At 35.9% G+C, this 24,935-nt stretch overlaps 2 protein-coding genes across 3 annotated transcripts; both read right to left on the reverse strand.

Moving 5' to 3' along the window:
- Nucleotides 1–5: 5 nt before the first annotated feature.
- Nucleotides 6–17,290, reverse strand: LOC114164140 (phosphatidylinositol 4-kinase alpha 1). 2 transcript variants are annotated; one of them, XM_028048686.1, is made up of 26 exons: nt 16,107–17,290; nt 15,419–15,760; nt 15,154–15,315; nt 14,599–14,769; nt 14,309–14,467; nt 14,085–14,212; nt 13,628–13,931; nt 13,178–13,346; nt 12,678–12,895; nt 11,422–11,580; nt 11,117–11,299; nt 10,023–10,562; nt 9,557–9,916; nt 8,656–8,870; nt 7,237–7,420; nt 6,918–7,054; nt 6,667–6,817; nt 5,267–5,533; nt 4,713–4,790; nt 4,541–4,585; nt 2,613–2,785; nt 2,317–2,512; nt 1,772–1,912; nt 970–1,178; nt 632–793; nt 6–526 (listed from the first exon to the last, which is right to left on the reverse strand). In XM_028048686.1, the coding sequence occupies exons 1-26, from the start codon at nt 17,094–17,096 to the stop codon at nt 268–270; spliced, it is 6,102 nt and encodes a 2,033-aa protein (XP_027904487.1). In that variant the 5' UTR covers nt 17,097–17,290; the 3' UTR covers nt 6–267. The 2 variants fall into 2 exon arrangements, with proteins under 2 accessions (XP_027904487.1, XP_027904486.1); XM_028048685.1 differs by having other exon boundaries at nt 13,628–13,934.
- Nucleotides 17,291–22,016: 4,726 nt separating this feature from the next.
- On the reverse strand, nt 22,017–24,719 carry LOC114196204 (phosphatidylinositol-glycan biosynthesis class X protein). Its single transcript, XM_028086770.1, has 4 exons — nt 24,312–24,719; nt 23,822–24,176; nt 23,564–23,721; nt 22,017–22,494 (listed from the first exon to the last, which is right to left on the reverse strand). The coding sequence occupies exons 1-4, from the start codon at nt 24,396–24,398 to the stop codon at nt 22,219–22,221; spliced, it is 876 nt and encodes a 291-aa protein (XP_027942571.1). The 5' UTR covers nt 24,399–24,719; the 3' UTR covers nt 22,017–22,218.
- Between the last annotated feature and the right edge of the window lie 216 nt (nt 24,720–24,935).

Genomic DNA, 24,935 nt, shown 5'->3' on the forward strand with positions numbered 1-24,935 from the left:
GGAGGTTGTAGGAATGACCTAAATGAATTGTATTTACCATTAATAAATAAGATTACAAAGCTGTATTTTTACACTATGAGGAACCCTCAAAAAAATATTACAGAACTTTTGAATATTCATCGTAATTAATTTACTACAATTCCCTCCTCAACAATACCTACTATAACCGTGAAAATTCCTCAAAAAGAAAAAAAATCAAAGCATAGGACAACAATGAAGGTAAAACTACAAGCAACCATGTACATGTTAGGTAAGGTTCTAAGTATCTCACTTCTCGATGCCTTGCTGCAGATACTGTATCAAGTCATAGCCAGCAGTGGTCCACTTATTGTAAGCATCTTTACAAACATGGGTCATGAAATTGGCTGCTTCACGCTCACTCATCTCCGGATGAAATCTCTTCCGAAGATTGCCAATAGGATCACCCCTGCTAAAGCAAGGCAACCCACTGTCTAGCATCAAAGCTACAGTGGTGATGATCCCATCCATACGTCGTCGGGCTGCAAGGTACCCCTTCACACACAAACTAGATGTACAAGAAACAGTGAAAGAACGTTTAGATTTTTATGCAGGACTTCTCCAGGTAAAAAATTAAGTTTGTAATCTATATAGATAGGAATGCCATTACTACCTTAAAAATTGGCTCCATGTATCACTCTTCATAACACCAGATGGATCTAATAATTGTGTCATCTCATGGCTCAGCTTAAAATGAGCACTTTCGAAACGCATATTCCCACCCGGAGAAGTTTCGAGGATGAAACCAAAGTCAATATGAACTAGCCTTCCAACACTGCATCAGAATTCATATTAGTTATGCCATTTATTGGACAGAAAGGCAAGAAGGGGTAGGGGGAAAACAATGAAGATGTTCTGATGCTTCAGAGGCTTCTAAAGCTAAATTCAGATGCACAAGAAATTATAACTGACTTTGCTGACACGGTAATAGAAGAAAGACAGAGATCATACTTATCAAAGAGAAGGTTGCCATTGTGTCTATCCTTTGGTTGAAGCAAAAGACTAGCAACAGCATAACCAGCACTGCTAATGATGAAGTTCTGGCGTGCAGCCTCAAAACTGGCAGATCCTACAGGTCCAAAGTCTTGCTGAAATATCTCAAACAAACCTCCATCAGTCGTTTCCCCCATCTGACTTCGACTACGCGAATTTGGCACAACCTGGAAAAGTGAAAAAAGAAAAAAAATTACAAAATCCACAAAGCAATTAGGACCAAAATATTTTGAGGAGATACAAGGCTAAAATACAAGTTAAAAATTTACATCAAATAATAATAACAGAACTATTTTACCTAAGTGACTGTTTTAGCATAGTTAGCTAAACACTTGCTCTATTTGTTAGTTTAACAAAACATAAAATAACAATATTATTGTCCATAGTACAACAAAATTAGTATTATAGATACGCATGTTGCAGGGGTACCCAACAAAATCAATCAAAATTGTGTGCTAAGTCAAAACAGTGCGTACGTGGTTGATAAAAAAAAAAACTTGGCATGTAATTCAACTTGTTTGTGTCCTAGGATCGTAAAACTTGTGTTTAACATGATAATTTGACAACCATGCCAGTTCCACGTCCTAGACTGAGAATCCAATTGCCCAAAAGAAATAAATTGCTCAAAAGTACACTTCCAAGGACTACCATAAGTTAGCAGTTGTCACTGCACTGGCATTCTCCATTCTGATCAAGAAAATACTTAGACTGATGAGCCAAAGAATTCTCACAATGTTGTATCATAAGATAACGAACTCACCTCTATTATACCTCTCTCAGGACCAGTTGGCAGAACACCATAAGGATATAAGTAAAGATTAATTCCAACAGCTTCAAATATATCACTAAGTAGTGATATTACTTGAAGGGCGAGAACATCTTGTCTACAGTCATCTCCGACCTTCAATGCAATAAAAGAGTCAGCCCAAGAACCACAAAACACTCAAATTAAGCATAATTGACAAAAAGCAAGAAAACAATCAAGCGTTGCAAAAAAATTGGTTTATCAAATACTAACCATACTCCAAACATGTTGCTCACTTCTATTTATTTTGCTCATATTTAATATCAAATTATCTCAGCATCTACCAACCCAGTCCTAAAAAAAAGGAAAAAAACTATAGCGTACTTTAAGAAAATATACGTGTATAACTAGGGTATACATGAGCCATACTAAGAGTATATTTTGAAGAAGGCTAATTTTCCAAGTCTCTCAGCGTAATGTTCTGCAGTTTCGTGACAGGACAACAACTAAAAATCTTGAAATGAGCCTACAAAGGATATCATGAATAAAACCCAACTAACCTTGAAAATGCAAGCTTGTGGCTTTTCATCACTTCTGTCCCCATCTCGATCTACTACATTAAAAGTAATCATGATTGGGACTTTGGCGGCTGATTGTAAGGGAATACCACTATCAGTTCGAATACCCGTAACAAGTTTGTTAGGAGCTGTTGGGAGATAAAGGTCCTCGCCATCCAGTTCAATTTTCTCCAACTCCCTAGCAGATGGTAAAAATAAACACTAGCTTCCACCAAAAGAACATTGAAAAATTAACTCAATTCACAATTAAAATATGCCTTCAGACATTTGCCCATTACCTTCTGATACCAGCTCGGCGTTCTTCTTTAGGGAGTGGATATAGTACACCAGAGATGGATGTAACTTTGTCAAAGAAATCAAACTCTCTTCTAAATATGTCAAGTGCCTTTCCCCTAAAACCGTCAATTATGCGCTGCCTTACAGCTGGCAGCAGTTCAAGAAATGCACCACTCTGAAATAGAAACACAGAAACAAACTTATAAAGCATGATTTAAAAAACAAAAATCCAGCAGATTCTATCTAAAAATCAAGAATTCACATCAAATATATTTGAATGTTAGCAATACATTCTCTTATTTACTCTAATCTAAATTATAAACTGAAATTTATTATAAACTACAAAGTCATGGGCGGGGCTCATTAAACTAGGCATGGAGCGGAAATCATTATTTTTAGGACTTTCAATAAATTCGGGTCAATAATAAAAATGTGATTGAAAGAGTGTTATAGTGTTTGATGCTAATATTTCTCCACTATATTTATCACAAGAACTGAAAGTAGTGATGCATATTTGAATGCCAAGTGCCAAAGATTACAGACAACACTAGGATGATGTCTCTGCAAATTGAGGAACTTAAGGTAATATGAGAAACAGCCACGTTGATGCTAACTCAAGATAATGTTTTCTCATTGCATCTTATTGACTGACTGTCGGGACAACAAGCAATTAAACAAAATAATTTGATTTTGGGCATACCGGTCTGACAACTAAGAGACCAAATATTTGATACATGGCACCTCATCTTTTAATTCTGAAGCCAAGAAATGGGTAAGGACTAATTGTTATAACTGTAAGTCTAAAACAAAAACTATATTTCCTCCTATTTATGTCTTAATAACCTGCTTCGGAGTCCAGGAATGCATCTCACTTTGATTATCAATATGACAAGCTCTTGCTTCACTCTGTTGTTCTTTTCTTTCAATTTCAAAAACAGAGGATACCTTTCACAGTGCTTGTTCTGATGCCAGATAAGCTGTTGTGCTATAACTTATTGTCTGTCATAAATAGCTGTTTTTTTTTCTGTATCTATTGTATCTTATCTCAAAGTAGGCTATAGGTGCACTTCTCCGTAAACATTCTCTCTCTCTCTCTCTCCCTCTCTCTCTAGTGTTTGAATTGTTTCAGGGTGAGTGCTACAGCCACAGATGAACTTGAGGTGATTTGCAAGAGAGATATGGTTTTGGTTGCACTGAAAGGAATTGATTTGAAGGGATGGATTGTTGCAATTGTTTCCACTCGTCACCCACCAGAAAACATGTGAAAATCACGCTGGTAGTGAAAAACGTACCATTTTGACCATATCTTTAACCACACAATTGACTCAAGAGCAGTGCTGGCTCGTGATTACAACAAGCCAAAGCAACGTATCTCAATTAAATTTCAATTATTTGCAGTCTAAAACTTACATAATAAATTATGTATTGGCCATAATCCATTATATAGGGCTAAAAGAATAATATTTTGCATGCAATATGGCCACATAATCAACTATCCATGAACATAGTCGATTATGTGGGTTGTTTTTGCACAAGATGTCTGTTTGGAACATCTTTTTTTCCACCAACAGGGGCTATTTTGTACGTTGCATGTTTAAATTTACAAAATAAGGTACAGGGGCAATTAGGACTTTGACAAAGAAAATGCCTACCAACCTTTTTCACTTCAATCAAATCGATCACACACTTACAAACTTGGCCCTCATTTCTACCCGCTTTTGACTAATTCAAACAACCTCCTTATTCACTATAATTCTCTTTTCTTTTTTCCACTATTTCATTTTCCATCTCTCCATCCAACAAAAGCTAAGGGTCACTTTGTTAGGCACAGAAGAGAGGGGAAGCCAAATTAGAGTCAATCAATATAAAGAAAGCTCTTAACTAATTAACTACACAGTATGAAGAAACATTCTTTTGGGCTTTAGCATACCTTCCCACTGTTTGGGTCTTTTCCTGGCTCAGGTACAGTCTCACCCTGCCAAAAGTAAAATCAGTGTTTAACAAATTATTAAACTAAAAACAAATGACTTGCAACGCATACGTTGACGATATAAAAAGGGACCACAGTCTGAATGTAAGAAAAACATAATCACAAGTCATACCTGCAAATGCCAGATAAGAATATGGGCAAATATATCACTTCTTTGAGCAGCTCTAAGCAAATAACCTTCAACTAATTTCTGAAAAAAATAAATGTACGCATTTGGTTACTGAGCCAAAACATGAAAGTCATTACTGACCTTATATTATTTACACCTTCCCCGTCAATTATTATAGATTGACTTCAGAAAATGTTTAAATTTAAAAAACATTAAAAAAAGGTTAGAAATTTTCATTTGCTAAAATGTCTGAACTGAAGATGTTTCCCTCAATGAGATTTTTCACGAAGTCAAGATATATTAGAAGTGGCTAAAAAAAGTAAGACAACAACGCATAATGAGATTCAACCGGCGAAAAATATTTTTACTGACGTATTTTTGTTTTTGCTCCAGTGCTATTTTGAAAATCTAAATGTGGTCTCGACTGTAAAATTACAAGGCTTATTTAATGGTGAAAAAAAGGTAAATGGGGTTTTTTATGTCCATCATGAAACAGTAGGAAGAAAGCACACACAATAGGAATAAAACATGAAAATAAATTTCAGTAGATATCTAACCTGGTCATCATGTCGCAAGGACTGCACCAGCTGTGGCATGAAAAAAGTCACTGGTCCAGGAGGATAGGATTCCAAAACCCTTAGAACATATGCCATTACCCGTGGATGTCCCTTGTATGCCGGAGTAAGGAACTCTAGAGCCTGTGTAATAGAACAAGGAGCCCAATGAGGCAATTGTTGCAAGAGCACTGAATTATCATCAACTGCCTTTGGGGTGATAAAGAAAGGTAATGCTTCTGGTATGTTGCGGACATCCACTATATTTTCCTGTAAAGCAGAGAATTATTGGAATGAATGAAAAACTAAAAAAACTACACAGGCACAGGTTCTTCCATTGACTGGTAATTAAATAGTCTTCAAAACATAACAAAAAGTATAGTTCGGGTAAGGCTGATTATATTTCTTCCTTCAACACAAAGCATATTGCTTTTGAACGATAACAATATAACTATGAATTTCTTATTGGAACTTAAAATGTATGAAATTTCTGTTCAGGATACACAATTTAACAGCTGAGAAATGAATGTATTTGATCATTTTGGGGGTGTTTGGTAGAGGGGATAATTGTAAGCTTCCAAAGAATCATAGGTCAGGAGTCCAAGCATCCTTGTGCATAACACCCCATTCTTTAATATTCCTTTATTTTATTCATTGAATTGGGCTAAGACCACGAAGTCACTTGAAAGACCCACACTGGATTATTACTTCACTGCCCACCCTTCCCTGTGCTTTATTTATACATATCATTTCTTCAATGGGATGTGACATATAAGACTCCTCTTGCAATTTGCTACTCATGATAATCTCTACCTAAATTCTCTATCATAAACCCTTGGTAGAAAGTGGACTTTAAAGATAATCCAATATCACTCATAACCAACTTGTAAGGTAAGATTTGCACACTCACATTGAGGACTAAATATATCGAGCATGAAACTAGGTATTTGTAGGTTGTTTGATAACGGCCCAATAACTGGTGGCACAAGGATGAGCTCTGATATCATCATTAGACAATGAACTTTAATTCTAACTTCACTTCACAAAATCAGCTTGTAAAATGAGATTTACACTCACTTGTATACAATAATTTGATTTTATCTCTGCTAGATGTAATGGGCTTAGGCCCATCTAGTTATATTTTTCTACTTATAAATGCAAGACCCTATGTGCTCAATACACATTAGGGATACATCCTATGTTTCTCTTTCTTTATTTCAACAATCTCAAATCAATGTAAGATTTTCAACAACATTTTATTGTCTGACAAGACTCCAGAACATAGGCAACAGAAGTTGATCAAAACATTTAAACTTTAATCTTAAACCTATTAAAAATTCTCACTTTGAAGACACTAGGCATTAGGGCTTCCAGTTAATATTTATCGCTGAAAAAGAACATACCTGTACAAGCTGAGTAACTTCTGTTTTTATAAATGTATTGGTAGGGAACCTTGAGGCCAAAGATAAAGCAATCCTAGGATCCACGGAGAAGGCAGTCCTAGTATATTCTACCCATTTATCTGCACTAATCTTGGGTCGGGAACCCATTTCTCTGAAAATACATACCAGGTATTTGAAAGCTTAGGACAAGAAACACACAACATTTAACAAAATTCAAGTGATCAGAAACAGATAAATATATAGTTATATACTTTGTGTTAGTTGGCTGTGCCCAGACGTCAAGCCTATCAGCCTCATACTGGCATAGCATTAAAAGTAGCTGCCTCCGCTTTTCTCTTCCTGAAGCATAGTTTTCCATTTGACCCCAAACAGGATGATAGAGATCACTCTAGCATAAATGTAGAAATTCAGATTAGGATATATTGACGTCCATTTGAGAAATAAAACTACTTTCATAGACAAAGATAAAAAATTAAAAGGACGTGATAACAATTTTAAGTTTTAAGATAAACAGAATAAAATTTCAAAGTCCACAGTATAAGTTGATAATTTTAGTCATAAAAATATTACCGTGTCAGTCAAAGAGTTCCCATTTTCTTGTCCATTTCCTTTTGACCCAACTTGAACGGTATCTACTTTCATATTCGAGAGGTATTGAACAAATAAAGAAACAGACTGGGCTTCACACTGAGCAAAGTTTGAATAGTTTGTGTCATACCATTCAAGCTCGAAAGCAAACCAACCCAAAGCAGCCCTATAAAAGCACCAAATAACATTTGCAATTAACCCAAAGAAAGGTGAACATGATGAATCCAATTTATCTTTGCAAGAATAGCCCATGTAAATGTAAAGATGCATCATATGAAAATGTTTATAAAAGCCTAAAGACCTACTTTATTGTAGAGCTAACATGAAATGCTAGACATGTCCTTTGCAGTTATACCAGGCCCCGGACTCTCACACATTCAGCTGATTAATCTACCAAAATTTCCAACTCAAATAAATGACAGATTTAGCATTATTAAGACACATTTTTGTCGGTGGAACAGGATATAGTTTTTGATTTTCAATATATGATAAAATAAAAAACTACAGAAGATACACTGATTCTTTTTGAACAGGGCAGAACATTCAGCTTGAAAAATAATAAGTTAGAGCACAAATTGCAAACATTGTTTATTGGTTAAAATTGAAAGATAAGGGATGATAATTAACTATACTTAAATCACGCAGAACATATAGAAAACATTGGAATATTCGGGATACAAATTTCAGGGGATGGGGATAGGGACTGATTTGGCTCAACAAGCAGAGTTAATCTACATAACTTCACCAGTTCCATGTTCTAACTCATCACAGTAAGTCCAGACAAACTTGACCACCTAAAAAAGAGCATGCTAAGTTGTGCAGTTTCCAGAAAATGTTTCAAGCCACCAAGATTGGAGAACTAAAACAATGCAAGAAGAGAGGAAGTGAATAATGAATACAATTTATGATTACGACCTTTCATGAATTATGGTAAGAACTTACAAAGTACATGCTTCATGCAGAAGGGCACAAATTGATGAATAAATAATAGCAAACAAAGTTTATCACCAGCACTACTAGCAGTTAGCACTTACAGAATTTGTATATCTGACAAACTAAACAGAAAAAAAAAATAAAAAAAAAATGAAGGATTTTATTGTTACTGATTACTGATGAATGGTACAAATTTATAGAAGAAACTCCAAGAAGTGTCTTGATGAAGCTAGCTATAGTGCTGACTCCGGGTTGACTTGATGCTGACAAGACTATAACTAACTTGTAACAAAGTTCTAACTGACTGACAGTAGGTTACAGAAAGAAAAACTCACCTATTGCATTATTTACAATAGTACTTTAAGCATTAAAGGCATACAATCTAACACGCACATATAAAGAAAATGAAAATTTTAGGACAAATTCACCAAGAATGCCAAACAAAGACTATAAGTCACTTGTGTTCACCTATAAATCCGATCTTCCAACAGCTGAAGCCCCAGATGAAATTTTTGCAGATTTCCCTGAAACTGGCAAGAGCAGTACTTGAGCCCTAGAAGCATCAGAGTGAAAAAAGTGCCAGTGGCCGCAGGATGGTGTGAAAAATTCCAGGGAAGCTTTGTTGTCCCCTGCAGCAACCTACCAAGGAGCAGGAGTTGCTCCACGCTTTGATGTCGAATTACCTACATGATACAGGATAAGAAATGATTCAGGGAAGCAATGCAAATAATTGAAATATTTTAAGGTTGAAACTAGATTCAGCATTTTACAACATAAGGGGCGAGACAATGCCTCCCTCAATCACGATGTGTATTTATATATTTAATGCTTTAGAAAAAAATGTTACCAATTAGTACATTTGGTGACAATTTAACTCGAAAAAATATACAAGAACCACTAATCACGAACTAAGTATCAATCTTTAAATAAAGGGTGGTTCATGATGAATATGTTCCTTAATCCATTAACCCATATCAAACAACTAACATAATTGTTTACTATAAACCCAGTAGATTTATAGAGAAATCAAAGATTCGTGGACCAATTTCACATTTAAATATGGCAATTTAAATATAGCACCAAACAGGACAGAATTTTCAATTTAAATGAGCAATTTCAACTGACAATTTATTAACTTCTAATTTATTAATCATCACAATGCAAACAGTGATTTAAATTCCTATCTTAGGTTCCTCAAACTAAACAACTTACCTAATAGTTAGTCATTTGCACGCCATACAAAAATGAAAACATACTACGGGCACTTAGGATAAAAACAAACAGTTAGACAAAGCAATTTAGATAGAGCCGCAAAATGAGAAAATGTACGTTAATAAATAGAGTAACCTCAAAGCAATCAATGCCTAACCTCAAAACGATCAATAAGAAATCCAAGCCATAGTCGATGAGCAATTATCTGTTCAACAGGATTAATGTCAGGCTGCGGTTCAGGCTCCCCAGGGGACAGGTGAGGCCTGAGTTTTGCAGCAGGTCCAGAAAACCTTGCTTCAGAGGCAAAAAGACCCCGCTTGGTGTCAAGTGTCCATAACCATGCATCAACAAGCTCGGCAAGAACAAGAGCTCCAAGCTCTGGTGCAGCAGAAACCAACCATGTCCATATGAAAACACCAGTTTCCATTGCATCATGGGTGGAAATGTAAGCAGGACACCAGCAAAGAAGACGAAGAAGTTGCGAGAAGCCCTCCATGTTTGATTTGGATCCAGAACTCTTGTCCATAAGAAAAAACATAACTCAGATAAAGGTATGACATATAGATTCCATTGAGTTCTAACTTCTAGTATAACCAACTAAAATACTAGCAAGAAATGTTTACCAAATGTGACAAAAGCAGCACAGTGGCCTGAGAGCAAGTATCACGAAATTCAGATCTGACCACTTCCCCACCTTTCTCTGCTACGTTGACAAACTGCTGAAGTAAACGCACGAACTTATTAAGTAACATTCCATTAAAAGAGTCATCCTCAGCTTGTGGGTGCTGAGGAAAAGCTCCCGATATAATTCTCTGAAGTCCAGCTCCAAGTCCAAGACCACCAGGAGGTGCAGCACCGGATTGAAATCCACCAATGCTGTTATACAACCTTCTCATTCCAGCAATTTCTCCAGCATGGTTGCACTTAACTGTCGCTGCAGCTTGGTTACACTTACCAGAACTGATAACATCTAAGTTAAAAGACTCAGATACTTTTAAGTTTGCCCCGGAAGCTGCAGCTGCCGCAGCCATTACTGCAGGAATATTTGCTGTTTGTATTGGCCATTCATTTTTCCCAGTGCCAATTTTTATCTCAGATAAAAGTAAAACAACATCAATTGTGGGCTGTGCTCTTTGCCAAGTATTTGCTTTACAAAGTTTATCCTGATGTGAAATACATACACACATAGTGTAAAGAGAAACTGGTGAGGACTTCATAAAAATAAAGATATAATTACACTGTCACCAATATATATATATATATATATATATATATATATATATATATATGCATTAGAAAGTAAGTAATAATCAAAATGAAAGGAATTTAGGCACAATAAAATTTACGCAACCACCACATTTTTGGACCAGATCCAGAATGGAAGTTAAGTACAATCAGATTTAAGTACAAATCAAAATCAAAGAAATTTCAACAGAAGAAGCAGAAGCACAAAATCAAACCTTAAAATTTTCTATAAAGTTACTTTTTTGTGCAGAGAATGACGATAAACCCAAGTAAAAGATCATTGTGCGTTTGACACTTTAAAAAACAGATTTGAATTTTAATTTTCAAATAAACATACAATTATGGTCATTCAGGAAACGGCATATCACAGCATGCCCTCCATATTGTGGAGAATATGATGGTGATGATGATGATAAGGTAACTACAAAAACTAAAAATATTGGTTTTCGACAACGAAACAGATAAGCCCAACCTGAAGAAGGCCCTGGCTAGTGCATGGAGCACTTGAAAGTGATTTAATTATCCAATCTCGAACAATTCTCTGATACAAGGTACGGACTGTGGCTGTCCAAGCTGGATCATTGATGACGGTAGTAGAAGAGTCGTCAGTAAATGAAAATAGCATAGAGTCTATGCAGGAAGAGTACCATAAAACCTGCAAATATACCATTAATCTTAAATATATTCCAGATGTCAAGAAAGAAAATTGAGACACATTAGGGAAGTAACTAAATATACATGTAACCATAATCAAAACAGATACTGTTGAAAATTTACCTGTGGAAACTTGTCTCTCAGTTGAGTCAACAAGTTCTCTGCAATATCTCGTATATGATCCTCCCTCTGGGACAGACTCTTTACTAGAAAACAGGTATGCATCGTAAGTACTGAATCCCGGGTCTCAGCGTCATGCCCTATTTCAGACACTCGTTCTTCCTGAAGCCAGACCAATCAGTTGTATCCATAATCCATATAGTCAAAGACACAGCAAACAACACAAAAACCAGTCTTTAACCCCAGAAAACATAAACACAACATAAATGAAAGAACCTGTACATAGATAAGCACAACCATTATAGGTCATGTACACCTAATCTACACTGCAGTGTAATAATTCATAATCACTAAACTGGGCATGAACCCATTGAATTTGTCAATACAATCATTCAACTATAACAATCTTCTAGTTTTTCTTAAGGAGTTCAATTTTGGACATAAAGAAAAGCAAATGCAGATGTTAATTATCTAAAGAGTAAACACTGGCCTTTTGGGCTTCAAATCCAATTCAACTCCATAAAACCTACTTATAAGATAAGGACAGCCCACTACACTCAATCTCTCTAATAAGTTGCAATTAAGACAGGCTGGAGGTGATCACAATTAAGATGGCTTTCCAACACAGTCTCTCTCACTACCAAGGTTATAGGCTGAAAGTGTGACAATGCAAGTGACCTAATAATGGACCCAGGGTCTACCCTGACACCAACTTAAAATGACCCAAAGACCTAACTCAATTCCACAATCTTTCCGGTCATCCCTACATAGGTTGCCCTTACCAAGACACTAAAAACCAATTCTAATATACACTGCAATTAAGCCAGGCTAGGGATGACCACAATTAAAGCCACATATATTTTTATCCTCTTTTATCACCACTTCAGTCCTCCACAAGAAAGAATCAGGTGACATTTAGATACTTGTGAGACTGCTCTGAACAAACTTCTTGATGCCACTTAACAAAGAATTATGAAGTTGCATTCATAAATTATAAAACAATTGGTGTAGCAAAAGTAACTTGCTTCAAACAAAAAACAGAGAATATAGACTTGTTATACACACTTGGCCATTTTTCATACCACCTTAAATATTTTATATGAATAGTAAGCAATTGCTAGATCAATTTAGACAGCAACTGTTTATGACTAAGTAAATATGTCCAAGCTTCATGGGTTAAGGTTTACAGGCCTCAGGATGAGTACACATAACTGGAAGTATCAGCAATAAAGGAGGTCCAAATTTAAACAAATGCCTACCAGCCACAACACAGCTGTTTCAAAAGCCCTGTGGACAATTGCTGTTAAACACTGAAAGACAGCTGGCATTAAATTTGGTGTCTTGAGATACTCAAACACACAAGTAAAGGCACTTCTTGCAGCATCAATAGTGGTGCCACCATTTAGGATTCCACCATTGCTGCTGAAGCGGATGATTTCAAGAAAAGCTACAGCAAGAAGGTAAGTCGCCTTCACTCCTGCAAAACAAATAAACATAAGTAATGCACCACAGTAGTCAGGATAGAGTGAGTACCAAAATTAAATTAATATATAATATGAAGTTGATCACAAAATAGGTCTTAGAAGAAATAATAATTAGCTTTGATGTTTGCTAGTGTTACGTGGCGATGCACAAGTCGTATAGAAAATGCCAGTATAAGGCATGACAACGCGTCCAAACACTGTATGCAGCACTCTCTAAAAAGTTGAAGGTGTTGACAATTCCTATACTAATGAATTATAAAGCAAGTGCAATCCACCTGAGATTGTGGTCATTGCTGTGACATCAACTCTCCCTCCTAAAGCTGCAGAAAGAGCAGATCGTTGGGAAAGAGCAGCTTTCTCATTGCCACTGCCTTGACGGCTACCTGGGTTGTGCAAAGCATTTAATTCTAACTCGTCCTCAAGCCATTTCACTGAGCTAACAACCTGGGCAGAAACAGCATGATACACTATTAAATGTTCAATCCAGTAGAGAGAAAATTTAATTTTGGGCTGAAAGAGAAAGTCAACGAATTCATAATAATTTAGAGAAGCATGGGAAAAAAGTAAACAGTGCTGCACTCCTTCTTGATGATGATGAAACACATAACAAGGCAAAGCAACAAATTTCCCAATGATATAATGTAAAAACTATAAACATACACAGCAAAAATTTATCAATGGAGTTGTTTACCAAAAAATTTGTAGACCTTCAAGGATCAACTTACAAGTGGAGGAGTCCCCTGAGAAATTCGTTGAACAGCAGAAGACCACTCCACATTCCACATATATGGTCCATTTACAGCTTGGAGGGAAATTGCACCGGTGTTTCCGACACTGTTCAGTGTGGTAGAAACTGACTTTGTAGTCACTGGATTTTTCTGTATTGGTGGTGCCAGGCCAAAAAGAGCAATATAGAACCATAGGTTGCGAAATAGTTTTAAAAGTGATGGCTCCGCATTTAAAGTAGGATCAAAATCAGAACAAATTGCAGCAACTGCAGGCAGCAGTGGACCCAGGAAATCTGCTCCACTGCTGCAGTGAGTAAGCATCAGATGTGAAATCTTCAGAAAGCATAATTCATCATGTAAATAAAATTTAATTTAAACCTATCCAAATCTTAAAATATTAAACATTATTAGAATATTGTAATGTCAAGTGCTTAGCATAGTAAAACAGGTATACCTTCCACTTTTAGCCTCCGCAGCTAAACCAACATCTGAACATAGGGAGAGCAATCGATGACGAAAATCTGAGCGCAATCTATCACCAGTCAGACCACCAGCAATAACAAGAAATCCTGCAGGTAGAGTCTAAAATGTAATTCAACTAGTGAGAATCCATTTGACAATATACAACAAACAAACCAAATCTAATGTATTATAGAAATTTTTTGATACACTACATACCTCAACTCGCTCAGTCGTGGCTTCAGCAGCCTCTGTTTTGCTTTCAGCTGATCCTACATTTGACAGTTTGTTCAAGTAACTTCTAGTCATCAAAACCACTGTTTCACGGTAAGATTTGTCAAAACCTAAACTGGCCATTCGAGACACAGCGTCAAGAAGCTGTATGGATCACAAAACAAAAATGTAAGATTCATAATACAAGATAAGAAGCCAAAGGATTGACAGATAAATGAACAAAGGGGAGGTCCTATCAATTTCAAAATACATGCTCTGAAGGCAAAGTTCCATACTCGGAGTCTCAACAAACTAGGCGTTGAAGCATCACCCTCTTCTAGACTTTCAATAAAAAGAGGTAATATCACATCTACCAGCTCAGATTTGTTGACTGCAACACTCAGCTCAGCGAACAGGCGTATAACATTAAGCTGTACAAAAGGTACTGGAGGTTTCTCTTGGTTTTCCTAGTGGCAAAACAAGATTCTGTAAGCATTCAAATAACTTAACACATGACCAGATACATTAATTAACATGCTTAAATCAAAAGGATGTCAATAACTGAAGATCTCATTATGAAACAGAAAAAAACTTATTAACCATATGACTTGATAAAATTACAAATGCAACTGGACATTTGAGTGGACGCTGAATTTGTGAAATCCGTTAAACAATATTTGGTAATGTATGAAATACAAAATTAGCGTGTATCACGTCTGAATGTAATGACATGATATACGTACAAAACCAAAACAAAAAACACAGTAAAATGCTGACCCGACCAGATATTCATTTACTATTATTTAGCACCAGTTTACACATTATGGGCAGGTGACCATTAGTAAGTGTACCTGCTCTTCATAATCATTCCGTTCCCGTATGCTTGTCGCTAATCCCATTATGTACGTGTCTACAGGGGCTCGCTCCTTTTCCCAGCATGATTCAATAATCTTACAGCTGGCCTTTGCGACACTCTCAAACATGGTCCCCTGGTTGTTACTCCAGGTATCAGGCTGCGAAAAAAATATTTTGGAATTTTAAGGAAATATCAATTGGAATGTAACTTGAAAAGAAATCATCAATGGAAATGTAATATAGAAAAGTAACAAAGCATACCTGGGCGCAGACGTTGAGAACAATTGGCTTCAGGCGAATGAGCAAAATGCGCAGCGGCTGTCCTCCTCGAGCAACAGCAATTTGTCCTACCCCTAGAAGCAATGAATCGAAGAGCTCTTCACACGATCTCAACTTTCGCCATCCAGAGAGTAAGCATGCCTCAGCAGCATCTATTAAAATTGCAACTGCCTCATAAACCAACCTCTTAACAGACCTTGAATCAGAATCCAGTGCCGAAAGGCTCTTGATTTTCAGGTTCACTGCAGCTTTATAAACTGAAAGTTTCGTATTAATCCTGGCTTTTAAAAGTGACCCCTGCTCATGCCAATCCCTCTTCCTGATCTGAAAGAAAATACAAACACGAAATGGGCCTCATTCTTAAGATTAACCTAAATAGAAATGCAAGCAACACATTCTTGTAAATAGTTTCTACTGTTGGTTGAATGTTATTGGAACTCATAAAATTGTGTCGGTCTCACTTCCTTATATAATGTCTCATTCATAATGTCGTAATTTCCAACAGATGCTAACCTTCAGCAAAAATGTGTTAGAAAATTCGTTGCTAACACTCCTATTAACCTGAATCCCAACTATCATCCACACAGTGAGGAAAGAAAGATACCCGCTAATTCACATAATCACAATAAATATAGTGACTAAAGAGGGAATTATAGAAACACATTTTTACCTTCAGAAAAACAGACAAGGACTGTATCTGCTTCTTCCCAATTAACCTAACCTGCTCCAAAAGTCCGGACTCAATGTGGACATTTTCCAGCACGTGAGCAATCAAGTTAAAAGCTATCTCCTGCCTCTCCAAGAACTCCACAGACTCTTCCTCGAAGGAAATAACTTGCTGGGTAGACGAGATTGGTCCAAGATTACCATCATTTAAACCCAAATTCAGAGCCAATAGATCAGCACTAGACCTATAAACATGGTGGGGGCCGTTCACCCCCCCTCTCGAGGACGCCGTGCTACCATCATCCGCAGCCTTCGAAGCCACACTGCTCGAGGAACCCGAAGTATTATCGTTCCCGGGACTGCCATTGTAATTGGTCAGGGGTTGGTGGTTTACACTGATGGGCGAGCTCTGAGACGATGCATTTTCCGCAATGAGCAGTTCCCTCGGAGTGCATTGAACAGCAACAGTATGCGCGGAGAATTGATCGATTAAACAAGTCACCAATCTGTTGGCATCGGACGACGAAATTGGGATATAGTTCTGCGACACACCGGCCAAGAAAGCCCTAGCAATGCTGGAGCGCGGTTCGCCGATCGCGGAAATGATTACTTCGCCGGCGAAGAGAGTGAGCTCCTCGGCAAAATCCAGCGACGCTTTCGCGGCCTTGGAGACGTAGCCGGTGAAATCGACGAAAAAAGAGGCCACGGAATCCACGTTGAAAGGGTGGGGCCAGAAGGACTGAGTGAAGGAATGGGGAACGGCGCGTAGGAACTCGACGACGACGGACTTTGGGCGCAGATCGGAAGAATCGGGGCACTTTGAGAGGAAGCGCGAAACGGCGAGGACGGCATTGAGCTGAGAACGCGAAACCCTAGGAGATCCCGCCGATAGGTACTCCGGCGGAGGACATTTACCGCATATCCACGAGAGCTTCTCGGAGAATTGCGACGGATTCTGCGCAATGAGGTCGCATAACTCGATTAACGCCTCCATCACGATTTGCAGGGAAAATAAATTCGAACGGAGAACGAAGGGAATTGATCCCGACGCGAGAGGTGACGCATTCAATTCTTTTTCTCTCACTGTTAACCACGCAGCAACATTGTTGCTGTTCTTCTGGTCATGCCATGCTTTCTTTCTCTCTTAATTCCTTTCTCGTTTTTTTTTTCATTTCGGTTTTGGCGTTGTCTCGGATTAGAATCACAATTAAGTTTAGAAAATTCAGATTGGAGTGATAATAGGATAATAAAATATGTTTTTTCTCCTTATTATAAAATTAAAATGTTTACGTTTTTTTTTTCTGAATTTTTCATGTTTCACCTTCTCCAATGTTCTTATATTGACATAATTTGACTCATAAAATAAATTACAAATGTCCGTTTTCCTTTCTTTGAAAATCTCAAGTACTTTTTTCATAATTTTAATATTCTATCCATTTTTGTAAATGTAAAAAAATCAATTATAATTAAATAAATGGTTGATTTTGTTAATTAAAAAACATGTTAAACAACACATATAATGATAAAAAAAAAAGTATTGTTTGAAATTTTGTTCATGCAATTTTTTGATTGGTTAATGAGACCGTAGAGTCATGCATGCACTTAAAATTGTAGAGTTGTTAGAATAATGGAGGTGGCAGAGTCAAATGAAGAAGAAAATGCAGTTTTAATGAAAAGGTATGGGGAACATGTTATGCTTCTTTTAATGAATTTGTTTTACTACTGAATAGGAAAATTGCAAGAAAAAAAAAAAGAATATGCTTGTTATTGAGAGAAACACGACGAATGTTTTTAATGACTTGGAGACAGTCATATTTATAGATATTTTTATTAACAAAAACAAACATAATCTTTTTCAAATATTTAGTAGTAAAATATGTATTTCATTCTCCATTATAGATTCTTTGCTGTGAGTTTATGAGTTTGTTTGTGTATTGAATTTTTATGAATAGAATATTATTACAAACATCTTTAAAATTACTCAAAACAATGAAGTAAAATACCTGAAAAAAATAAATTACAATACTGTAGTTCATTGTTCGTTTGTATATGTGTTTCTATCTATTTACATGTTTTAATTTTTATTACGGAATAAAAATGTAATATTTATATAACATGCTTTTTAATAATTTTCTAATAACTTTTAGGTCTCATTACAAGTTGTAACATCTTAACTGTACTAAAGTTTATCAATCACTTATTTTCACATGGAATATTATTAAAAAAAAAACATATAAGACATCACACCAATTTATGATAAATATTATATCTCACCAAAATAAATAAATATATATATATATATAAATTAATATATGAAGGTAAAATATTAAACCACTTATATTACTTTTTGTTAATAAAAGAAAATTTAACTAACTTATAAATACAATTTTTCTCACAACAAAATATATAAACTTTAAGACTCAAAAAAACCAGTTGATTTAAGAAAATGTCTCCCATAAACTAAGCATAAATAAAAATGTGTACTCATAGAAAAATGAAAAATTACCTACATATTTACAGTGACTTCTTCTAAAAATATCAACACATGTAGTTAAACTAAAGCAACCCCTGCTTACACTATTAATATTCATTAAGTCAATTAGTAGATGGAATTAGTTATATTAAGTTTATAAATGAAACCAGTCTACTATTCGTAGTTTGAATATTGAAAATTTTTAGCACCAAAAAATAAGAGACAATATTAATTACATTTTTTTATATTTATTCTTAGTTATACCACCAACTTCTTAATTTGAAAATAACATAAATAAAGTTGTTACTATTGTGAATACAATTTATAATTAGATTCTAAAATATATCATTACCAACCGATTTTAGTGACAAAAAGTTATTAGGATTTTAGTGACAAAAAATTGTTAGTCAATGTGACTAATTTATATATAAATTTACAAAAAATCATATGATTGGTTATTATAATAGTTACTCTTATGAAAAAAATTTATAATTGGTTTCTAAAATTTAACTACCAAAGAAATGTGTCACTAAACATTAACTACCAAAATTTTTGCTACCAAATAAATTAGTTTCTAATTAATTAATGATTAATTTAGCGACCAATTATAATTTTTTAATAATAATTATTTTAATAACTAATAATTTTTATTTTGTAAATTGATATCTAAATTTGTTATTATAGTGACTAACAAACTTTTGTTGTTAAATTTGGTCGTTAATCAAACATTTTCTTTAAGGTTAACATAAATATCACAATTAATATAGTTTGAAATTTGGTTTGTTGAACGTGTGTAGGGACAAGTTTTTGTCTCTTTGTCTCTTTCATTCATTCAAAAGAGTATTTATGTGATGTAGGTGTGATTATTAAATTCGAGCCAACTCATACCAAAATGTAGGTGTGATAATCAGTTTATCCAAATACACACAGACTAAGGTAAAGTATACCTAAAATTTCAAATCAAACATGTTATAACACTTATGTGAAGTTTCAACGTATACATCCAAATTTATCGACGGTAAAAACTTTAGATGTGAATAAAAAGAACAGATATTTAAAGTTCATTTTTATAATTTTATTATTTAATAATAATTTAATTTATAATTTTGCAAAACTATAAATTTTTTTAAATCTCTCTTCCAATAAATTAGTCCACACTAATTTAAGTATGATCTTGTGATGAGATGAATCAAAATTCACAATCCGTATTATTACAATGAATTAGGTTGTCTCGAACTGGAAATTAGTCTACACTATTTTATAATTTCATTGCATGGTCACTGTTGGTGAATTAGATTGTTAGTGAATAAGAAGAGATCGTTAGTGAATCGAATTAGATCGTCAGTAAACCAAATCAGATCGTTAGTGAACTAGATCAAATTGTTAGTGAATCAAATCATATCATTAGTGAACTAGACTGTACCGTTAGTGAATCAAAATGGACCATCAATGAACTTGATCAGATGTTAGTGAACCATACCAAATCATCAGCGAATAGGCAAAAGCGTTAGTAAACCGGATCAGATCGTCAGTGAACCGAACCAAGCAGTTAGTAATTGGACCATACCGTCATTAAATTGGACCACACCGTCATTAAATCGGACCAATCCATTAGTGAATTGAACATTAGTCTTAGTCAACCGAACCATTAGTGAACTAGATTGAGTCGTTAGTGAACCAGATCAGATAATAAGTGAACCAAATCAGACCGTTAGTGAATCGAACCAGACCGTAAGTGAACCGGACCGGCCCGCCAGTGAACCAGACTAGACCATCATTAAACCGAACCGAACTGTTAGTGAACCGAATCAGACCAAACCGTCAGTGAACAGAACTGAACCGTGAGTGAACCGAACCGAACCGTGAGTGAACCGAACCAGATCGTGAGTGAACCGAACTTGACCGTGAGTGAACCGAACCAGATCGTGAGTGAACCAGACCAGATCGTCAGTGAACCGAACTGGACCGTAAGTGAACCAGACTGGACCGTTAGTGAACCAGACCAGACCGTTAGTGAATAGGATCGGACCATCAATGAACTATACCAGACCATCAATGAATCGGGCTAGACCGTCAGTAAACCAGACCGGACTGTTAGTGAACCGGACCAGATCGTTAGTAAACCAGACCAGACCGTTAGTGAACCGAACTGGACCTTCATTGAATCGGATCGAACCGTTAGTGAACCAAATCAGACCATTAGTGAACCGAACCTGACCATCAGTGAACCGAACCAGACCGTAAGTGAATCAGACTGATTCGTTAGTGAACCGAACCAGACCAAACCGTTAGTGAACGAGACCGAACCATTAGTGAACCGAACTAATCCCTTAGTGAGTCGGATCGAACTGTTAGTGAACCAGACCAGACCATCAGTGAACCGGACCAGACCATCAGTGAACCGGATCGGACCATCAGTGAACCAGACCAGACCGTTAGTGAATCAGACCGGATCGTTAGTGCACCAAACCCGACCATTAGTGAACCAGACCAAACCATGAGTGAACCGGATCGTCAATGAACTGGTATGGACCGTAAGTGAATCAATCCAGACTGTCAGTGAATCGGACCAGACCGTCAATGAACCAGACTACATCGTCAGTGAACGGAACCAGACCGTCAATGAACCGAACCAGACTATTAGTGAACTGAACCCTACCGTTAGTGAACCAGACCGTTAGTGAACCGAACCAAACTGTTAGTGAATCAAACCGAATCTTTAGCGAATCATAATGGGCCATTAGTGAATGAGACGAATCATCATTGAACTGGACCGAGTCGTCAATGGTGAATGGACCGAGACGACAGTGAACCAGACCGAACCATTGGTGAATCGGACCTAACCGTCAATGAAGCAGACTTGACCATCAGTGAAGCAGACCAGATCGTCAATGAATCGAAATAGACCGCTAGTGAACTGGACCAAACCAAACCAAATTCAACCGCACTGAATCAAACAGAATGAACCAAAACAGACTACTAGTGAACCGAACAAGACTGAACCAAACCAAATCGAACCACACTGAATCAAACAAAATGAACCGAATGGAACTAAGTTGAACCAAATTGACCTATTTTTAAATTGTGTTAAATTTTAAAACACTTTAAAAAAAGATAAAAAATAATACCAAATCGTTAATTTAAAGAGAAATTTTACACTTTCATCCATTACAAAATACTCAAACTTGTATTTTTATAACCAACAATTTTTTTTTCACAGGGGATTAGAGTCAATATCATGGAACAAATAACTTGACCATAAATATGAGAAAATGTTAACATTGATTGGCTTAGTATCAAAGGAAAGTTATTAAAAAAGATTAATTGTTGCAATAATTGAGAATCAAACATTGACAATATTTCAATGCTATGTATGAGTAAATAGGCAATCCCTTATCTTCTAATGAGATTTAATTGTTACGTAAAAAAATGTAAAGAATAAAAAATAATAAGACTCTAATTGATCTCAATATATACGTAGGTTAAAGGCATGCTGATACATTTAGGTAACTATATTATAATTTAATATTTTTTAATATTTGTTATTAATTGTTTTTAGCCACCCTATGGTTAACATTTGGATCACCCCTTTCATCTCGTGCCTCTCTTCTTTTCTTTAAATCAATATTCCCGTGCGATTTTCTTAAATCTTTTTAAAATCATCTATTTGAAATAATGATGCAGCAACAATTGCAAGAGTCGATAACAAAGCTGCAGTAAATGTAACGGTAGAAACAAGACCAGCATGCGTCTTTATTCCAGAAGGTATTCTCCAAACAATACGACTGCCGTAGACATTAGCATCACCTTTTTCCAATTTCAAGAAGCAACGATTTTCCACCTTGTCCTTTGTGCTGCAGCGAACTAACATATCCGGTGCACCAAATTCAACTGTTGAGTACCCACTTTCATTCAGAGACTGCAAAAAGAGAGATAAATTATTTAGTTCAGACTCTTAAAAGAATTCATTGTGAGTAGGAAGTTTTATGTTTGACAAAAATAAGTAAGATGAGCGGTATATAAATAAAAAAAACTTAAAAATCTATTGTCTTGTTAAAGTTTTTGGTTGAAAGTTATATCTTGATATCTTACAAGGGTTGTTGGTTCACGACTTTGATATCCTGAGAATCTCCTCCCAAAATATTTATAACTCTCAAAATATTTATAAGCAGTATCAGAGTCAATGATTCATCTAAAGTATAAAATAGGTAAAAAATCCTAAAAAGTTTGAGAGTTGATTATTACTAAGACATTCGTACCTGAGGGAAGGTGTTTTAATGTTAAGAGACTCCCACTCGAGAGAGACATTGTCGGTAAGTAAAAGTTTCGCGTTGGATAAAAATAAATAAGATGAATAACATATTAAGTAGAATGACTTACAAATATATTGTCTTAATGTTTTTAATCGAAAGTGATGTATTGATCTCTTACAGGAACTTATTTACGTCTCATTAGTACTGAATTTTCACAGAATCTCCTCTCAAAACAACTCACAGATGCAGTGTCATAGTCTACAGTGTAGACTGCTAAAGGACATGTAATAACACTAGCATGACAAATGTTACTAATACACCTCCCACATTTTCTTTCCAATATATTATTTCCGGTTAAGTAAAGTTCTGTGACTATAACTAAATTACGCGGTCTCATTGAGTAAATTTCAAATAAGAATGGAGAGATTTAGACTGTGGTACTAACTATCCTCATACTGCTATAGTATTTTCTTAAAGTCACTTCCATTTTATTCTTGCAGAGGAACAAATTAGTGTTATTAACATATCATTACAACCGGTGGTAAATAAAAAGCAATTAGTCTCGGTGATGTTGCTTCAACTTGTTTATAATGATAATTTGGATGTCTAGTTGAAGCAGTTATCGTGGTGATAAACTGCCAATTCCTTCATAATTTTCTACTGTTTTTGTAGAACATTAGATTTAAAGAACAAGTAGATGAATATGGTAAAGTAACTGAAACATAACAGTCTTACTTGATATCGAGCATGCAAGGGAAGCTCAGTCTTGATATCAGTTGGGTCTTGCAATATATTTGGGTCTACAACTAAGTGAATTTCAACAGCAGAACGATTGGACAAGAATGAAGGCAGCTCCAGATTTGTATCACCAAAGACAGCTATGTCGCTGAACACTGCAGTAAAAAGAAACAAGTAGACTCTCCTGAAATTACAAATATGAAATTCTTCCACATTTTTCTGTACAAATATGAAGAAAAGGTGTAGAGTATTTACCACCACGCTGAACAAAATGCTGTAACTCAAATGGGTCAGCAAAAACTCCAGAAGGAAGTCTTTCAATAATTATGAGTTCACATGAGTGACTCAACAGTTCAGACAGAGACTTTAACTGCTGGCTTTGAAATTTGATCAATGTAGACACACTACGATGGGAACCTTCACCAGTAAGATTGCGTTTTAGATCCGACAATCTCCAAACAAGATCATGTTCACACAAGCCAGAAGTGATTTCTTGAGACACAAAGTTTTCGAAATCGGAATCGTGTAAATTGGTGTATCTGTCATAATAGGACTGCATCAGAAATTTATTGATGGGAGAAAATTGTTTGGCATGTGGAGAATCCACCACCTGAAAATGCAAGAAATCATTTGGAAAATTTCAAAGAAACAAAAACAGATCATAATGCTGCAACGCTGTGCAATCAATTTCTATTCCATCAAAGACAGAGGAAAATCATTTATAAAGAAAAGGTTTTTTACTAACCGGAGGTGAAAGTGAATGAGCAATTCCCGGTGACCATATGAAAGAAACCCATGCTAATAAATGAACGAAGGATTGAATAGTTGCCATGAAGAAACTGAATTGATTTTAGAATGGAAGGGAAAGTTAGGGTAAAAAGAGATAATAAGTCGCAGCCCTGTAAAAGATCTTGTTAGATGCAGATTCAGTGAGAAACACAAATACGAATCTTCAATTCAAACAAATTTTCCACAGAAAACACGTTGGCACAGTTGAGCTTCAGCGCACAACATCGTTCAGTTGGCGCAGTGATTTAATGTGAGGGTGATTCGTGAGGTTTGTGAGGGTGCGGTGCAATTGGGCCGTTAGGTTTGTGAGGCACTGTCAGTGTTGTCTGCGCGCGTGAGGAGAGTTAACGGTGTTAGTGTGTGCGTGTTGAGCCGTGTGGTTGCGTGAATATTAGGTGAGATCGAGTGAGTTGATTAGAGAGAATAAGCGTCAGGTGGCAGCGTATGAGAGGAGAGGATTTGGGGTGGTGTGAAAAGAAAACGGAAGGGTTGAGATTAGTATTTAGAAATTGGATTCATGAATGGGTGGTAAAGAAAATGTGGGAATAGAAAAAATATTTCCATTATTTTTAACTTTTAA

Source organism: Vigna unguiculata, chromosome 9 (genome assembly GCF_004118075.2).
Source record: "Vigna unguiculata cultivar IT97K-499-35 chromosome 9, ASM411807v1, whole genome shotgun sequence".
Taxonomy (NCBI): Eukaryota; Viridiplantae; Streptophyta; class Magnoliopsida; order Fabales; family Fabaceae; genus Vigna; species Vigna unguiculata.

Coding starts and splice junctions, on each gene's coding strand:
- LOC114164140 (XM_028048685.1), bottom strand. CDS start 17,096: ATGGAGGCGTTAATCGAGTTATGCGACCTCATTGCGCAGAATCCGTCG. Junction 15,761..16,106: donor CCTTGTCTGTTTTTCTGAAG/GTAAAAATGTGT, acceptor ATTTTCTTTCAG/ATCAGGAAGAGGGATTGGCA. Junction 2,513..2,612: donor CGCCGAGCTGGTATCAGAAG/GTAATGGGCAAA, acceptor ACCATCTGCTAG/GGAGTTGGAGAAAATTGAAC.
- LOC114196204 (XM_028086770.1), bottom strand. CDS start 24,398: ATGGCAACTATTCAATCCTTCGTTCATTTATTAGCATGGGTTTCTTTC. Junction 24,177..24,311: donor CTCATTCACTTTCACCTCCG/GTTAGTAAAAAA, acceptor TTGCATTTTCAG/GTGGTGGATTCTCCACATGC. Junction 22,495..23,563: donor CCTTGCATGCTCGATATCAA/GTAAGACTGTTA, acceptor CTCTTTTTGCAG/TCTCTGAATGAAAGTGGGTA.